The sequence below is a fragment of the Perognathus longimembris genome, chromosome 3, assembly GCF_023159225.1.
Source record: "Perognathus longimembris pacificus isolate PPM17 chromosome 3, ASM2315922v1, whole genome shotgun sequence".
Classification (NCBI taxonomy): domain Eukaryota; kingdom Metazoa; phylum Chordata; class Mammalia; order Rodentia; family Heteromyidae; genus Perognathus; species Perognathus longimembris.
Genome location: NC_063163.1, coordinates 86,624,563 through 86,642,592, shown reverse-complemented (window position 1 = coordinate 86,642,592; position 18,030 = coordinate 86,624,563). Strand labels below are relative to the sequence as shown.

At 49.2% G+C, this 18,030-nt stretch overlaps 1 protein-coding gene across 1 annotated transcript; it reads right to left on the bottom strand.

Moving 5' to 3' along the window:
• Positions 1-1,100: 1,100 nt before the first annotated feature.
• Positions 1,101-17,810, bottom strand: Orai1 (ORAI calcium release-activated calcium modulator 1). The gene is made up of 2 exons (XM_048342998.1): positions 17,298-17,810; positions 1,101-2,096 (listed from the first exon to the last, which is right to left on the bottom strand). Exons 1-2 carry the CDS (start codon positions 17,595-17,597, stop codon positions 1,497-1,499), a joined length of 900 nt encoding a protein of 299 aa, XP_048198955.1. The 5' UTR covers positions 17,598-17,810; the 3' UTR covers positions 1,101-1,496.
• Between the last annotated feature and the right edge of the window lie 220 nt (positions 17,811-18,030).

Here is an 18,030-nt window from a genome sequence, read left to right as displayed (position 1 = left end):
ATTCTAGCTACTCAGGTGGCTGAGATCTAAGGATTGTAGTTCGGGGCTTGGAATGTGGCTTACTGGTAGAGTGCTTGCCTAGCATGTATGAAACTCTGGGTTCAATTCCTTAGTGCCACATAAACAGAAAGAGCCAGAAGTGGCACTGTAGCTCAAGTGGTAGAGTATTAGTCTTGAGCAAAAGAACCTCAGGGACAGTGCTCAGGCCCTGAGTTCAAGCCCTGGGAATGGCAAAAAAAAAAAAAAAAAAAAAGAATTGCAGTTTGGATCCAGCCTGAGAAAAGTCCCCAAGACTTGTATCTCCTATTAACTAGAAGTGGAGCTGTGGCTCAAGTGGTAGAACAGTAGCCTTGGGCAAAAGAGCTCAGGGACAACGCCCAGACCCTGAGTTCAAGCCCATGACTGATAAAAACAAAAATCAACAAAACCTCCAGTACCATCATTGGGCACTAGTGGCTCAACTTGTAATCCTAGCTACTGAGGAGGCTGACATCTGAGGACCATAGTTTGAGGGCAGCCCAGGCAGAAGGCTATCTTTCCAGCAACAAAGCCAGACTGGAGGCATGTCTCCAGTGGACGAGTCCAGTAATGAGCAAGAAGCACAGTGAAAGCCAGAGGCCCTGAGGTAAAGCCTTGGTACAGGGTCTGGGGAATGCAGCTCAGTCTCACAGTGCTTAACTAGTTTGTGTGAAGCCCTAGCTAGCACCACAAAAAATGTATGTCTAAAGATTTAAAAATTTTTGCACTTGCTAGTCAAATGCTCTTCCACTGAACTGAACATGGACTGAGTGCTGTCGCTGGGCTCCTTTTTGCTCAAGGCTAGCACTTGAGCCACGATGCCACTTACGGCTTTTTCTGCGATTAACTGGAGATAAGAGTCTCACATCTTTCCAGCTCTGGCTGGCTTCAAACCAAGATCCTCAGATTGTAGCCTCCTGAGTGGCTAGGATTACAGGTGTGAGCAACCAACATATCTGGCTTATTTAATAAAACAAAACACAAAAGAAGAAACAAACAACTTTGCTTATATGTTCACCTATGTGGGGTACCAGGAGAACTCACACTTGGCAGCAAAGAATCAACAAACAGACAAGAGGAGGTGGGGTCCCTTATCAGTATATTTTTGTGCTCACACACACACACACATACATTACACACATACATACTCTAGACTGTTGAATGGGGAGGGCGGTGGAGAGGGAAGGAACAGGAAGCATCCGGGTATCACTGGCACAGGGGTGGAATAGGGACAAAGAGAGCATCTGTTCCCACTGGCCCCCACCACCTCTTCCCAGGAGGGAGACCCACAGCTGGAAGAACAGGGAGTGCTTATTTTCTTGGTGGAAAAATCTCAAAGTGCAATCTTTTTTTAAAGCCTCTTCCCTCCACTATGCCCAGGTGAAGCCTAGCCCCCTGCACAGGCTGTCCTCTGGACTGGCAGGACAAGGTCATGGGGTAGGGCATAATAAAGCTCTGAAGAGCTCAGTGGTGAGGGCTTAGGCGTAGTGGCTCCCAGGGGTCAGGGGGTGGTCCCCTCTGTGGTCCAGCTGGTCCTGCAATCGGGCAAACTCGGCCAGCTCATTGAGCTCCTGGAATTGTCGGTCCGTCTTATGGCTAACCAGTGATCGGTAGAAGTGGACAGCAAAGACGATAAAGACCAGGCCACAGGGCACCATGATAGCAGTGGAGGCGATGGCTGCTGCCTGGCCTGGGGTGATGCCACTGCTGCTGTTATTGTAGCCTGGGTTGGCTGAAGGCTTGCTGGTGGGGCTCGGCTGGCCCGGCTGCTTCTTGAGGGGTAAGAACTTGACCCAGCAGAGCAATACGACCTCGGCCAGGAAGAGCAGCGTCCCAATAACAGTGGAGAAGGCCCAGGCCAGCTCGATGTGGCGGTGCATGCGCTCATGGGGTGACTCCTTGACGGAGTTGAGGTTGTGCACATTGCTCACTGCCTCTATGTTGGGCAGGATGCAGGTGCTGATCATAAGTGCAAACAGATGCACAGCTACCAGCACCGTGGTACAAGCGCTGAAGACAATGAGCAGCCCTGGTGGGTAGTCATGTTCGGCGTCCAGCTGAACCTCTACCATGGCCACCTGGGGGAAAGGATAGGGAGAATGAGTGACACCGTCAAATCCCACCTCTCCTCCCATCAGGCTCTGGGATCTTGTGTGGAGAAATGGCAGACAGTACTGGTGGAGCGAGCCCACTAGCTATGTGTCTGAGGGGAAGCCTCCTTGAGCCTCATCTTTCTGGGAAATAGGGGTATCACATTAGTTCATAAGAGCATCTGAACAAATGAGAGGTCCTGTGCATGGTGAACACCTCCGAATGGGAATGCTGTATGCCAAACAGCTATCAGATTTCCATAATATGTGTATTTTTCAAATTACTAAGTTATACATACTTTTATTAAAAATATTAAGGACTGACTGTGTGTAGCTCAGTGGTAGAGTGCTTGCTACAAGCTCTCAAGTTGCAAAAACAACAAAGCCAATAAAAATGTACAAAGGCAAACAACAACAACAAAAAAAACCAGCTGAGTGCCAGAGGTTCACACCTAGCTACCCAGAAGGCTGAGATCTGAGAATCTAGGTTCAATGCCAGCCTGGGCAGAAAAGTCCCTGTGGAGTCTTATCGCCAATAAATACTCAAAAAAGCTGGAAGTGGCACTGTAGTTCAAGTGGTAGTGTGCTAGAGCACAAAAAGGCTCAGGGACAGTGCCCAGGCCCTGAGTTCAAGCCCCAGGAAGGGCTAAGAAAATAAAAAGTCATATCTGAGGAATGTGGTTAAAAGCCAGACTGGGCAGGAAAGTCCATGAGACTCTTATCTCCAGCTAACCATCAGAAAACTGTATCTCCAGCTAACCATCAGAAAACTGGAAGTGGAGCTGTGGCTCAAAATGATAGAGCACTAGTTTTGAGCCAAAAGAGCTCAGAGACAGTACCCAGATCCTTAGTTCAAGCCCAACAACCAAAAAAAAAAAAAAAAAAAGCAACCACTTCTCACACCCAACCCAGGCCCCTCATATCTGGTCTCCTCTGGGAAGAGAGAGTAGGAAAGGGCTGGAAGGTAAAGGCCCGCCTGCGTCACACACGGACCCTTTCTGAGAACACAGCATGCACACTGACAAGGAAGCTTGCCACCCTTTCCCAGAAGAGATGGACTCAAACTAGTGCCCATATTTTGGCTGGGCAGCCAGCAAGTCCCAAGACTATTTCTTCCTCTAGCCCCAGGGCTGATGTACCAGCTGCTCCCTAGTTCCTGGAGACATGAGGTTAGTAGGGGCATGCTTTGCATCTGCCACCCGTCTCCTCACCTAGACCTTGCAAATGACCCTCACCCAAAGGAGCCAGCTCATCAGATCTGGGCCAGGAGAAGCGGGTAGTGGGCATGCTGCCCAGGCATGTCCCTGTGAGCTGGGTCAAGGGCAGCAGGCACCAAGGAACATGACACCATTAACAATAGTGATTCCTTTGGAGACAGAGCCTTGCTGTGTAGGTACCGTGCCTTAAACTCCTGCCTCCCCTACCAAGTGCTGGGCTAGCAGGTGCATGCCACCACTTTCAGTGGATTGCAACTTTTTTTTTTTTTTACAGTGGTACTGGGTTTGAACGCAGGGCATTCATTGTGTTTGCTTGGCAGGTTTTGTATGACTGGAGTCCCATTTCCAGCTCTTTCTGTTCTGATTAATTTTGAGATAGTCTCACTTTTATATCCAGGCCTGACTGAAGGAGATTCTCCAATTTATGCATCCTGTCATATCTGGGATAATAAGTGCATATCACCTTGCTAAAGGTTCCTGGTTAAGATGGGGTCTTTTGAACTTTGTTCTTTTTTTTTTTTGGCCAGTCCTGGGGCTTGGACTCAGGGCCTGAGCACTGTCCCTGGCTTCTTCTTGCTCAAGGCTAGCACTCTGCCACTTGAGCCACAGCACCACTTCTGGCCATTTTCTGTATATGTGGGGCTGGGGAATCGAACCTAGGGCCTTATGTATACGAGGCAAGCACTCTAGCCACTAGGCCAAATCCCCAGCCCCTGAACTTTGTTCTTATATTAGCCTGAACCACAAATCCTCCCTATCTCTAACTCCAATTTAGCTAGGATTACAGGCATCAGTGCTTGGCCAGTTATTCTATAGTAACTATAATGCATTTGTTCAGTCTGGTGGTAGGTTCAGTATGGGGTACCTGGAGCGGAAATTTCTGCCATTGATCTTACCAGCAGGCAGGAAACTCTTCCTCCCTCTTCCTTCCTTCTTACCCCACCAGATCTCCGACTCCTCAGCCCCTTTATCAGGTTTCATGTCTCAGGCAAGTTTCCTTTGGGTTTCCAGCCTTACAGATTCCATACATGTAAAATGAGAGTAAGAAATGCCACATGCTTCCATGGGCTATCATGGAGTGAGCTAATCCACGTGAAATGGTGTTTGGCACATAATAAAACATCAAAGTGAGCTTTATTATTACTGCTCAGGAGTTTAGAACCCATGTGTCTGAAATCCCCATTTCCTACCCTCCCGCTGGAAGGGCCAGGCCTGGCCATGCCTTTTGGAACTTGAACTGCCTCTGACTAACCATGGGGTCTCTGTCCAGTCCCTCTTTTGTCTCGGAAAATGAGGGGAGAAGTGAGATGAAGACTGACCTTGGACAATGTGGGGAAGAGTGGCTGCTCCCCTTTAAAAAGGCAAGTTTATATGTTCATAGGACTTTTCAGACTTTCAATGGGATTCACAGACTTTTGCCCAAGAATTCCCACAACTGGTAAAGATATGTACTTTTTTTTTGGTGGGTCTCAGGGCTTGAACTCAGGGCCTGGATGCTGTCCCTGAGCTTTTTTGCTGAAAGCTAGCACTTTACCGCTTTGAACCATGGTGCCACTTCTGTTTTTCTGGGGGGTAACTAGAGATAAGAATCTCATGGCCTTTCTTGCTTGGGCTGGCTTTGAACTGTGATCCTCAGATCTCAGCCTCCTGAGTAGCTAGGATTACAGGTGTGAGCCACCTGTGCCAGCTGGATATATACTTTTTATCCTGGGAGTTTAGAAAACAGTTCAAGCTCATGTAAATTTGGGGCGATGCCATCAGGATTTTAACTTTAAAAAGTAAAGAAAGGCAGTGACCCGAAGCCAATTCTGAATATTCTTTTTTTTTTTTGGCCAGTCCTGGGCCTTGGACTCAGGGCCTGAGCACTGTCCCTGGCTTCTTCCCACTCAAGGCTAGCACTCTGCCACTTGAGCCACAGCGCCGCTTCTGGCCGTTTTCTGTATATGTGGTGCTGGGGAATAGAACCTAGGGCCTCGTGTATCCGAGGCAGGCACTCTTGCCACTAGGCTATATCCCCAGCCCCTGAATATTCTTAGTCCATGTGAGTGAGGGGTGTTGAGCACCAGTGCAGGCGGCAGGCCGGCTGGAACAGGCAGGGTAAGAGATTCTGCCCCAGGTCTCTGCCCCTAGGCCTGCCAGCACCTGGAGAAGCAGGGTGCCCCCAGCAGCGCCTCCTCCCCTTCCGCCCCTCCCTCTCTACACTTCCTCTTCCTGTTTTCACTGCCTTGGAACCTGAACCTGAGAAAGGACAAGTGGGAGAGACTGCTGCCTGACTGCCCAGGTCCAAAGGTTCCTTCCCCTCACACTGGACATGTCCTGAGTGAGCAGTTAGGTGGACCAGCCCTGAGCTGGGTGCTGGGTTGTTTCTGGTGGTGGTGTTGGGAATTCTGTATGTGGATAACTCCCAATCTGTTCCGTATTTGGTGCTCTTGGCATCCTGGCCAGCCCCCCTCCTGCAGAGGCCCATACTGCCCAGAGGCTACCCCCCCTCCCCATTACACGTCATGTGTACTCTCAAAGCTGGTGATCCTGTGCCCATGTCTGCATTTACAAAGTGGCAGGGAGCCTGCTTTTTATGGTTACAAAGATGCAAGGAGTTATGAACAAATTTAAGGTATTACCATTATTGCAGCTGGGGGCATGAACTAATGACACAGTGCTTGCCTGCACTGCTAAACAAAACAAACGTAAGTCATTCTTGTTTGAGGAAACTGAGGCTCAGAGGTGAGATCATTGGAAATGTTATCTTGCTGTTGGATGGGAGATTTGAACTCACAGCCACTGAGAGGCCCATATACAACAGGGGTCATAGAGAGCTTCCCTCTCATGGCTGCTAAGGTTAAATGAGGTTTGGATGTGTAAATATTTAGCACAGAGTCACCCACAGGAGAAGCTCAATAAATCTTAGTTAAAAGGAAAAACATAGAGCTAGTGGCAGAAGAGAAAGAGTTCCTGGACTCTCAGCCATGGCTGGGAAAGACACAATACTCACACCCATGTTCCACCCTTACTCTGGGCCTCTTCTGCCCCATTCTCAGACAGTCCAGGCAACCGAACCCTGTATACAGATAATGTCTAGGGGCTGGGAAGGTGGCTCAGTGGTAGAGTGCTTGCCTAGCATGCATGAAGCCCTGGGTTAGATTCCTCAGTACCATATAAACAGAAAAAGCCAGAAGTGGTACTGTGGCTCAAGTGGTAGAGTGCTAGCCTTGAGCAAAAAGAAGCTCAGGGACAGTGCCCAGGCCCTGGGTTCAAGCCCCAGGACTGGCAAGAAAAACAAAACAAACAAAAAAACAACCTGTACGCTGTATCACCTATGGCGGATGGGGAGGTCACATCCACAGGATGCTGGCACACAGTCAGCCCCTAGAATGACAAAACTAGCCAATCCTCCCTCCCACTCAGGCCTTGCCTTGCACTGGGAGAGGCTGAGTCTTCCAAGGAAAAAGAAGGGGCCTACAAACTTGCTCCAGAAGAAACCCCACCACTCCCATAGGCCCTGCTCATTCCTGGAACTCCAGCCACACACTGCCACATTTAGGGCCAAGTTCAACACCACAAGGCTGCATCAAGAAATGATTCCAGGCTAAGAAGGTGGCTTAGTGGTAGAGTGCTTGCCTACCATGCATGAAGCCCTGGGTTCAATTCCTTGGTACCACATACATAGAAAAGGCCAGAAGTGGAGCTGTGGCTCAAGTGGTAAAGTGCTAGCCTTGAGCAAAAGAAGCTCAAGGACAGTGCCCAGGCCCTGAGTTCAAGCCCCAGGACTGGAGAAAAAAAAAAAAAAAAGATTCTAAAGGGAGAGGGACAGTTAGCATAATTCACGAATCCTGATTTTTTTTTTTTTAAAGATCACAAACATAAAAACCACTGTCCCCAGAGTGGGAGATATCATTTAAGGGGGCCTTGAAGAATCTGGCAGCTGACTCTCAGAGCCCCAGAGAGATCAGATCAGATCAGATTGCACGCAGCAGCTTCACAAGGTAAATATAGCCCTAGAGCTGGGCCCGTTAACCCAAAATAAACAGCTCCCTCCCAGCCAAACAGCCTAGCCACAGGCCTCTATGAACTTGGCCACCAAGGGTTTAAAAGAAATAGGCCCAAGACCACCAAGCTCAGCCTCATACTCATGGGTGTAGGCAACACAGGACATGCCACACTATTAAGTGTGAAGACTGATCCTGCGGAGGGCAGGGCTTAGTGGACTTGCTCAGGTGCTTGCTCAATGTACTTGAACACCAACCAGCCTTTCCCTCCCTCCTGTTGGATTTAACGGCAGGCTACTGGGCACGTGGACTTGAAGTCCAGGCCTTTTTGAGGCAGGCCTTCCTTTTGTGCCAGGCCCAAAGTCAGTGGCCACAGTGGAAGACACCTTCCACACCCAAGTCTGATTTGTTTATTGTCTTAGGAAGGTGCAAGGCTGCAGCCTTGAGCTCAGGGGAAACAAGATGCAGTCACACAGGGTCACCCAGAGGTGTCTGGGCTGGCCTGCCTGCCTCACCTCAAAAGGAAACCGTCTATTAAGAGAGATCTGAGGCCTTGTCCAGTGATTTACAAAATCTTCTGACCGCAAAAGTGCAGTCTTCCAAATGTTTCTATAAATAGACCTATGCACACTTTTATAACAAACGAAAGTTCCACCCAACACCACTAATCCTCAAAGCCTGCCAATAGTCTATTCTTGCAAGATGCAGTGCATGCTGTTACCCTAGTTCATTCTATTCCTTGTTCCCCCTGCCCCCAGCATTGGGTTGAATCCCAAGGACTCAAGCATGCTAGGCAAGTGCTCTACCACTGAGTTACACTCCCAGCCTCCATTCCTATTCTTTTTTAAAAATGCTAGTTTCACCAGGCATCGGTGGCTCATGCCTGTGATCCTAGCTACTCAAGAGGCTGAGATCTGAGAATAGTGGTTTAAAGTCAGCCTGGACAGGAAAGTCCATAAGACTCTTATATCCAATTAACTACAGAGGGAGAGAGAGAGAGAGAAGCTAGTTTCCATGCACTAAATTTATATCCTAAGCTACTAAGAGGCTAAATCTGCAGATGGAGGAACTGGTGATAGACCTACACTCTTCTCTTCATCTGGAAAATTTCAATTTCCTCTCAAGTCATTACTGTGTTCTGGTCTTCAACCAGGTCACCAACAGAGCTGTCCATTCATTCATAAAAAATGGTTATGTGTTGGATGCTGTTGGCTCATACCTGTAATCCTAGCTACCCAGAAGGCTGAGATATGAGAATCATGGTTCAAAGCTAGTCAAGCCAACCGTGGGCAGAAAAGTCGGTGTTTTTTGGTTTTTTTTTGTGCCAGTGCTGGGGCTTAGACTTAGGGCCTGGGCACTGTTTCTGAACTTTTTTGCTCAAGACTAGCACTGTACTTGAGCCGCAGTGCCACTTCTGGCCTTTTCTGTTTATGTGGTACCTAAGAAATCGAAGCCAGGGCTTCACGCATGCTAGGCAAGCACTCTACCACTAAGCCACATTCCCAGCCCCTCGGTGTGACTCTTATCTTCAACTAACTGCCAAAAAGCTGAAAGCAGAGGTGAAGCTCAACCAGGAGAGCACCAGCCTTGAGTGGAAAAAACCAAGTGAGAACTCAAGGCTTGAACCACTACAAAGAAGGGATGAAGGTCTGGCCAAAGTGGTAGAGTGCCTGACTAGCAACCTTGATTCTCCAGAGTTCAACCTCCCAAACACCCCCCCGCCCCAGGTTTGGAGACCATAGTTCAACAAGGGCCCACCAAATGATTTCTTAAATAGTTTTATTTGCATACCCATTTATTGGTCATGTCTATTACTTTATATCCAGTCCATGGCCAGTGGGAGAGTTGGGAGTTACTTTGGGAACCCTGTGCTGACCCCTGGGTTAGATCCATGCTCTTTAGTCCCATAACAATTTTATTCCAAGACAGCATGGGAGTACATGCCTTTAAGTCCCAGCATTGGGAAGGCTCAGGCAGAACTGTGAATCTGAGACCAGTCTGGCTACATAGCAAAACTCAAGAAAAAAGACAAAACAAAAATTATCCAAGAGGGCTGGGAGGGGCTGGGGATATAGCCTAGTGGCAAGAGTGCCTGCCTCGGATACACGAGGCCCTAGGGTCGATTCCCCAGCACCACATATACAGAAAACGGCCAGAAGCGGCGCTGTGGCTCAAGTGGCAGAGTGCTTGCCTTGAGCGGGAAGAAGCCAGGGACAGTGCTCAGGCCCTGAGTCCAAGGCCCAGGACTGGCCAAAAAAAAAAAAAAAAAAAAAAAAAAGAGGGCTGGGAATATGACCTAGTGGTAAAGTGCTTGCCTCATATACATGAAGCCCTGGGTTCGATTCCTCAGCACTACATATATAGAAAAAGCGAGAAGTGGTGCTGTGGCTCAAGTGGCAGAGTGATAACCTTGAGCAAAAAGAAGCCAGGGACAGTGCTCAGGCCCTGAGTTCAAGCCCCAAGACAGGCAAAAAAAAAATTATCCAAGAAACAAAACAACCACCAAAAATACTGCCTCAAAAAATAAACAAAAAACAAAAACCCCAAGCCAGCTGCAGTACTAGCAGTCTGAAATGTCCTCTCTAGGACTCTTACAGCCTTGCACTGGTGGCTCACATCTATAATTGTAGCTACTCAGAAGGGTGAGATCTGAGGATTGTGGTTTGAAGACAGCCATGGCAGCAAAGTCTGAGACTTTTTTTTTTTTTTTTTTTGACCAGCCCTGTTGCTTGAAATCGGGGCCTGAGCATTGTCCTTGGCTTCTTTTTGCTCAAGGCTAGCACTCTACCACTCGAGCCACAGCGCCACTTCCGGTTTTCTATATATGTGGTGCTGAGGAATCAAACCCAGGGCTTCATGCATGCTTAGGCAAGCAGTCTTACCACTAGGCCCCCTTCCCAGCAGTCTGAGACTGTCCAATAAACTACTAAAAAAGCTGGAAGTGAAGCTGTGGCTCAAGTGATAAGAGTAAAAGAGCCTTGAGCAAAAGAAGCTCAAGGATAGCTCCCAGGCCCTGCAGAAATTGAATAAAAATATAAATAAAGGGGCTGGGAATGTGGCCTAGTGGTAAAGTGCTTACCTTGCATACATAAAGTCCTAGATTCAATTCCTCAGCACCACATATACAGAAAAAGCCAGACATGGAACTGTGGCTCAAGTGGCAGAGTGCTAGCCTTGAGCAAAAGAAGCTGAGGGACAGTGCACAGGCTCTAAGTTCAAGCCTCAGGACTGGCAATAAATAAAAGAAGGAAGGAAGAAAGGAAGGAAGGAAGGAAGGAAGGAAAGAAGGAAGGAAGGAAGGAAGGAAGGGAAGAAGTAAAGAAGGAAGGAAGGAAGGAAGGGAAGGAAATGCACTATATAACTTGTGGGTAGGGATGGGAGGAAAACACTGGAAGACAGCAGGTGAAGGGGTGACACTGGTCCAAAAAGAAATGTATTCTTTACCTGGTTTATGTAATTTTTTTTTTTTTTTGCCAGTCCTGAGCCTTGGACTCAGGGCCTGAGCACTGTCCCTGGCTTCTCTTTGCTCAAGGCTAGCACTCTGCCACTTGAGCCACAGCGCTACTTCTGGCCATTTTCTATATATGTGGTGCTGGGGAATCGAACCCAGAGCTTCATGGATATGAGGCAAGCACTCTTGCCACTAGGCCATATTCCCAGCCCTGGTTTATGTAATTATAACCCCTCTCTCTGTGCATCCCCTTTATAATAAATATATATATACATATATATACATATATACATATATATATATATTGTCAGTCCTGGGATTTGGACTCAGGGCCTGAGCACTATCCTTGGCTTCTTCTTGCTCAAGGCTAGCACTCTACCTCTTGAGCCACAGCACCCCTTCCAGCCTTTTCTATATATGTGGTGCTGAGGAATCGAACCCAGGGCTTCATGTATATGAGGCAAGCACTCTACCACTAGGCCACATTCCCAGCCCAACAATAAAATAATTTAAAAAAATTATTTAAGGGGGCTGGGGATATGGCCTAGTGGCAAGAGTGCTTGCCTCGTATACATGAGGCCCTGCGTTTAATTCCCCAGCACCACATATACAGAAAACGGCCAGAAGTGGCGCTGTGGCTCAAGTGGCAGAGTGCTAGCCTTGAGCAAAAGGAAGCCAGGGACAGTGCTCAGGCCCTGAGTTCAAGGCCCAGGACTGGCAAAAAAAAAAGTATTTAAAAATAAATAAATGACTTAGGAGTCCTGTGAGGGGGGAAATTAGCTGCCTAAGTTTAAAATTTATGTCTAACTCCCTTTCTGCAAGGGAACCTTACACCTCATCTCAGCCCAGCATCCATCACCATAGTGCCACCTCAGCAAAACCAACTTAAAGACTTTTCCCTTGGCTAGCCAGAGGCCCAGCAACCTCACTGCTCTCAGTGGAGAATTCCTGAAACAGGCCACAGGCCCTGGCAAAGTTTCACAAAAAGCCTTTGCTGGGCCGGCAGCACTCTCTTCTTGGAACATTCAGCAAAGACCCAATTCATGCACAGCCCAACATACAAATCTACTATGCAAAATCCGCATCTAGAAGACCTTAAAGGAACAGTTATCAACCAGTTAGGGGGTGGGGAGGGTTACAAAAGGCTCCAAACCAGAGAGACCAGAGCTTGAGTCCTACTAGCTGGTGGTCTGGGCCACTAAGATGCCTAGTTTTCCGGTCTTGAGTACATACTTTTAAGAGCTGTTGTGAGGATTAAATAAGAATGAAAGGAAAAGATTCAGGTTCAGGCCTGGCACAACAGGAGTTCTGTAAATAGCAACTACTTTCATCCCTTCTATTAGAGAAGTCTTGCAACTTCTCTGTCTATAATCTTTTATGGCTCCTGTTGCCAACACAGGACTCCAAACTTTTTTGTTGTTGTTGATGGTAGGAGAGCTTGAATTTAGGGAATGGGCACTGTCCCTGAGCTTTTTTGCTCAAGATTAGTGCTCTACCACTTTGAGTCACAGCTCTACTTCCAGTTTTCTGGTGGTTAACTGGAGGCAGTTCACGATCAAACCATGACCTTCAGATTTCAGTCTCCAGAGTAGCAAGGATTACAGGTATGAGCCACCAAGGCCAGGCTCAAACTTCTTCAACAGCCAATCAAGGCCTTCAATATGTGGCACAATCCATACACACCAACTGTCCATCCTTTCCCCAAGACATCTTGGTAACAGCTCCTGCCATTTCCTCTAACCTGAATCAAGGCTTTTCTCCAAGCCCAACCACCACCATCCTCAAGGCTCTGCTAGAATAATTTGCTTTTAACTCTGTTAACCCTGATAAGTGGCTCTGGCTCATGCCTATAATCATAGCACTCAGAGACAGAGGCAGAAGGATTGGGAATTCAAGACCAGCCTGGAGTATATACATGCAAACAGGAAGAAAAACAAAACTAAATGCCAAGCAAGTAGCCCTACTTCCATGGGGGGAAAGGGTGAGCAAGTTTCCTAGAAACCTAGTCAGATACTGTAAGTACTCTGCAAATACTAACTCAGTGAATTCTCACTAATGAGGTGGGTGCTGTTGTTACCCCATTTTATAGACTAGGAAACAGATTCAGAAAGATTAAGTGACTTCTCCAAAGTCAGTTATAAGAGGCAGAGCTGGGAGTTGGACCCAAGTTGTCTGGCTAGAGGGCCGTCTCCTGCTTTGCTCTACTTGAGCTTTGCATACTTGAGCTTCTCAGCTCCCTAATGCTTCTCTTCCTATGCCATGGTCACACAGCTCAGCAGCTTTCCAGCTAGATGATCTCAGATAAGTCATCCTTTGGGAGGACCACCTGCCCTCAGTAGGTTGTAGGGAAAGCACATCAAGATAGTATGTGTGAAGAGCCAGGCATGGTTGGCTCCCGTCTGTAATCCTAGCTTCTCAGGAGGCTGAGATCTGAGGATCTAGTTTGGAAGCCAGCCTGGGCAGGAAAGTCCAGGAGACTCATATCTCCAATTAATCAACACCCTCCAACCCCACACTCCCAAAAAGGGAACGTTGCACTATGGCTCAAAGTGGTAGAGAGCTAGCTTTGAGCAAAAAAAGCTCAGGGACAGGGCCCAGGCTCTGAGTTCAAGCTCCATAACCACATACACATATAAAAAAACATGGAGCCAGGCTCATGCCTGTAATTTGTTACTCAGGAGGCTGAGATCTGAGGATCAAGGTTCAAAGCCAGCCTGGGCACAAAAGTCTGTGAGACTCTTATCTCCAATTAAGTCACTCAAAAAGCCTTAAGTGTCACTGTGGCTCAAGTGGTAAGAGTGCTAGCCTTGAGCAAAAGGAGCTCAGGGATAGCACCCAGACCCCAGAGTTCAAGCCTCAGGACTAGCAAAAACAACAACAAATACACAGAAAAAAACCACAAATAGTATGTGCAAACACTTGGCACAGTGGCTGGCCTAGTACAAGAGTCCAGCTCACTCCAAACTAACAAATAGTACTGAGGATGAGTGCTGAACACAGAGTAGCTTCTTGCTCATCTTGAGGCCCACTAAACTACAAACCTATCACAGAGGCTCAATAATGTCTTATGACTTGAGTGCTTCCTTCCAAATCATTTTTATGGAAATCCCAGCCAACTTCTGAACCTGCTCTGGAACCTGGAACAAAAAGGTGCTGGGGGCAGAGAACTCGAGGAGGCAGATAATCCAAAAATAATTGATCCCAGGTCGTGGAAAGCATTTTGTTTACCAAAGCAGGCTGACCTTCCCAATTATCATCTGCTTAGGCTAACGTTACAGCCTGCCCTCCCCGGCAGGCAGGATCCTGTGTGCTCACAGGCCCTGTAGGGGACAGGGACAGGGTCAAGTCCAGGCTAAGGTTGCTGAGTGGTAACCTGAGGCACTGATGGCCCAAAGCAAGGTCCCTAATGGGGCTTTGGCTCCAGGGGCACCAGAGGATGGAGATCATATATTACATCTAGCACCCCTTGTTTTATATCTGGGTCTGCCAAGGGCGGTTGTTTGTAGCAATGTTTTCAGGGGCAGGAGCCACTCTGCAGAGCAGAGAAGATCCTGAAATTCCCCAACTATTTGGAGGCCCAGTCTGGCCTTTTTAAGAAGTCTTATGCACATGGTGGAGGGGAGTAGGATCACCTTTGTACACAGAGGCAAAATGGCTTCCAACAGGTAAAGCCATTTGTCGACTCGGGTCCTCAATCTCTCCTGAACACTTGACTGGCACCTGGCCAGCCCTTTCCACCACCAAGTGGCCAAATGGCTCAATATCCACCAGGCCTTTTGGAAGCCTCTCCCCTCAATCTCACCCGATAAGCTGGTGAATTTGGCATCCTAGGTCTAGTTTGGTTTTCCAGGTCTCTAGGAAGGAAGCCTTCTGGGGGCAGGAAGCCCATTATGCTGACTCATATGCCAAGGGAGAGTAATCCAGGAAACTTGTCACTGTTACCAAGGTGTTGGGCTGCAGGGCACCCCTTTCTCTCTGAGGCTCACTGAAAGGCTGGGTGTTCTAGTAAGGGTGGGGCCTAGACAAACTTCCTACTCTGCATACAAATGTCTCCCAGAGAATTCCAGTTTGCTGGCCAATGGATAATTAATTACCTTCTTGTAACCTTGGAAGGTAGGCTGTCCCAAGGCTCCCCATTTCTTGCCTGTAGAACTTAGGGGTGCTATCAGCAGAGCTGGGGAAGCCTTCTCTACCCAGGCTAGGGAAAATACAGTCCGGAAGAGATTATGTGGGGAAGCCAAAGCTTATCAGTGTTACTGGCTGCTTTGGGCCTCTCAACTTCCTCCACTGTCACCAAGAGGAAGGAAGAGAACTTGAGAAGACAAGGCAAGTGTCATTCATCTGCCCCTCCATCTCTCCTAGGGTGGAAAGGGGCAGCTATAATTTATTAGTGCCGAGGAAAAGCAACAGACATCCACTATCCAAAACCCAGAAGCAACAGTCCTTGCAAGATATAGAACTTTTTGGGGCTTCAAAGATACTTTTTTTTCTTCTCTCTTTCCTATTCTCTAGATCTGTTCTGAACTGTTCATGTCTGGAAACCGGCACAAGTGCCTAAGTTCTGGATGCCAGCACTTCTGGGTTCAAGTCCCACTCCACCAGACTAGGTATGTGGTCTTGGGAAGTCTCTTGAAATCAAAGGACTGCTAAAGGGCTGGGAATATGGCCTAGTGGAAAAGTGTTCGCCTTGTATACATGAAGCCCTGGGTTCATTCCTCAGCACCACATATATAGAAAAAGCTGTAAGTGGCACTGTGGCTCAAGTGGTAAAGTGCTAGCCTTGAGCAAAAAGAAGCCAGGGACAGTGCTCAGGCCCTGAGTTCAAACCCCAGGACTGGCAAAAAAAAAAAAAACAACCAAAAAAAAAACAACCCCCAAAACAACAGCAAAGGACTGCTGAGAAATGAGGGAGCCTATACAGTGCTTTATAAATGCCAACTACTGCCGGGTATCAGTGGCTCAAGCCTGTAATCCTAGCTAGTCAGAGGGCTAAGATCTGAGGATTCCGGTTCAAAGCCAGCCTGGGCAAGAAAGTCCATGAGACTCTTATCTCCAATTAACCATCAGAAAAGGTACTGTGGCTCAAATGGTAGAATGCTGAGCTGAAGAGCTCAAGGACAGTGCTCAGGCTCAGAGTTCAAGTCCCAAGACCAGCCAAAAACCAAAAAGTCACCTGTTCTTGGAGATTCCTCAGGTACAAAGTACAGTCTGGTCTCTTAGAATTTGAAAAGGATAAAGATAGTTTCATCATTTTTCCCTAAAAACTTGGGGGCCACTCCTTGATTTTCATTCTCTATGGTATCTGCTTAAGAGATCCCTCAATTTCATTTTCAAAACTATACAATTTTATTTTTCAATACTGGGGTTTTGAATTCCAAACTTTGTGCTTGTCCAGAAAAAGACAGTGACTGGCTTGAGGTCACACAGGTTCCAAGTGACAGAGCTAGGAGAGGTGTTTCCTCATGCTCAATCTCCCGGCCTTTTCACGGTGGCCCAGTGCACTCTGGGACTCTAAAATACTCAGGCTCCACTACACTGGTCCACTTGTTTGTATAACACAGGGAGAGACCCAGACACACTCCCTTCCCACGAAAACACCAAGGGTGCAGCCACTCCCTTCCTCAAGGCCAAGGACTTAGCTCCAATAAGCAGGAGGGAGGAGTGCTATGGAGGGCAGACCCCATTCTGGCAGGCTGAGGTCACCCAGAGTGATAATGGACTTGTTATGTAGTCTCCAGCCCCAGAGAAACTCCAGGATTTCAGGCCAAAGGAATTCCTAGCCCCACTTTTGGGTCCCAACCTGCAGCCTCTGGAGCTCCACCCTTCCTATGCTTCACAGGCCAGGCCCTTTAAGAATGGAGGTGGGGGGCGGGGGCAAGGAGAGGCGAGAAGAAAATAGGCTACCCCCTAATCAAGAGCATGTTTAAGGGAGCACCCCCACCTTCCTCCCCCACACCAAGTGACGCAGTGGCAGGTTTTTGTGGAAGAAAGTGGGAGTGGAGAGTAACTGTCACCCCCCACCCCCTCAGGCTGAGGCTCAGAGAAAATGCAGTGGAAAGAAGGTATGGGGAAATCCCCTCTACTAGATGCTAAAAGACCCTACCTAGCCAATAAATAGCTTCTGATCTCAGGTGCGAGGGCACCTCAGACAAGTCTTCATCTGACACCTGTCCCCAAATGGGGCAGACTCTTAAAATACTCTCCTTTCCCCATGAACGCAGGCGGCACTGTATTCTTACATATTTCACTTTTGGAACGCATCATTCTTTGTGTTCACCCCGTTTCCCGGCCGGTTCTGCACCGATCTGCCTGGACCCCTGGAGCGTTTTCTCATCCATCCATCACTTCACAACGACTGTCCCTTGTCGCCCACCTCTCCCCTTCCAGTGTCCACGCACGACTGCTTCTCACCAGCTCTTCCCCTTCCCCTGGCCCGCCCCCCCCACCCAGCTCCCCAGTGGGCCCCGTCGGGGTTGCGGTCAGGGGAGGAGTTGCGGGGGGGGGGGGGGCGGCAGGGCGGCCGGCCCAGGCTCACCATGGCGAAGCCAGAGAGCAGAGCTGAAGTCCGGCTGGAGGCTTTGAGCTTGGCGCGGCTCAGGTAGAGCTTGCGCCAGGACAGCGCCTGCATCGAGTGCTCGTTGAGACTCATCACCTCCGAGTAACTCTGGCCGATCCAGTCCGGGTAGGTGACGGCGGACGGCGGCGGCGGGGCCCCCGGGAGCTCCCCGTCCCCGCTGCGGCGGCGGCTCCGACGGCTGCCGCTGGTGGAGTTGCCGCCGCTGAGGGGAAGCTCGGGGTGGCTGGTGCTCGGGGGCGGGGCGGGCTCCGGATGCATGAGCACGCTGCCAAGGAGTGGCCGGCCCCGGGAGCCTGCGAAGGCAGTGGCCCGGGTCCTGCCGCACCTCCGTCTGGCCCCCGCCCCTACGCGAGCCCGGCCTCACCCGGTCGGCTGCACTGAACCCAGAGTGGAACGAGCAGACGCCACAGCAGCTCCCCGTCCCGCCGCGCTGCGCCGCTCCGCGAGCCCCGGCGACCGCGACGGGAGCCGGCGTCCGGGCCAGCGTCCGGTCCGGGTCTCTCAGCGCGCGACATGATTGGCCACCGCCCCTGGATTATTTGCATGTGCCACGCCCACACAGAAAGCCCGCCCAGTGCACAGTGGGCGGTGCCTACTCATGGTCAGATGACCCGACGCCTCCAGACAGTCCCTCCGTCATTCCCTGGCGCTTCTCCGGAAGCGCCCAGTGAGGACCGGCATCGCCTCTCAC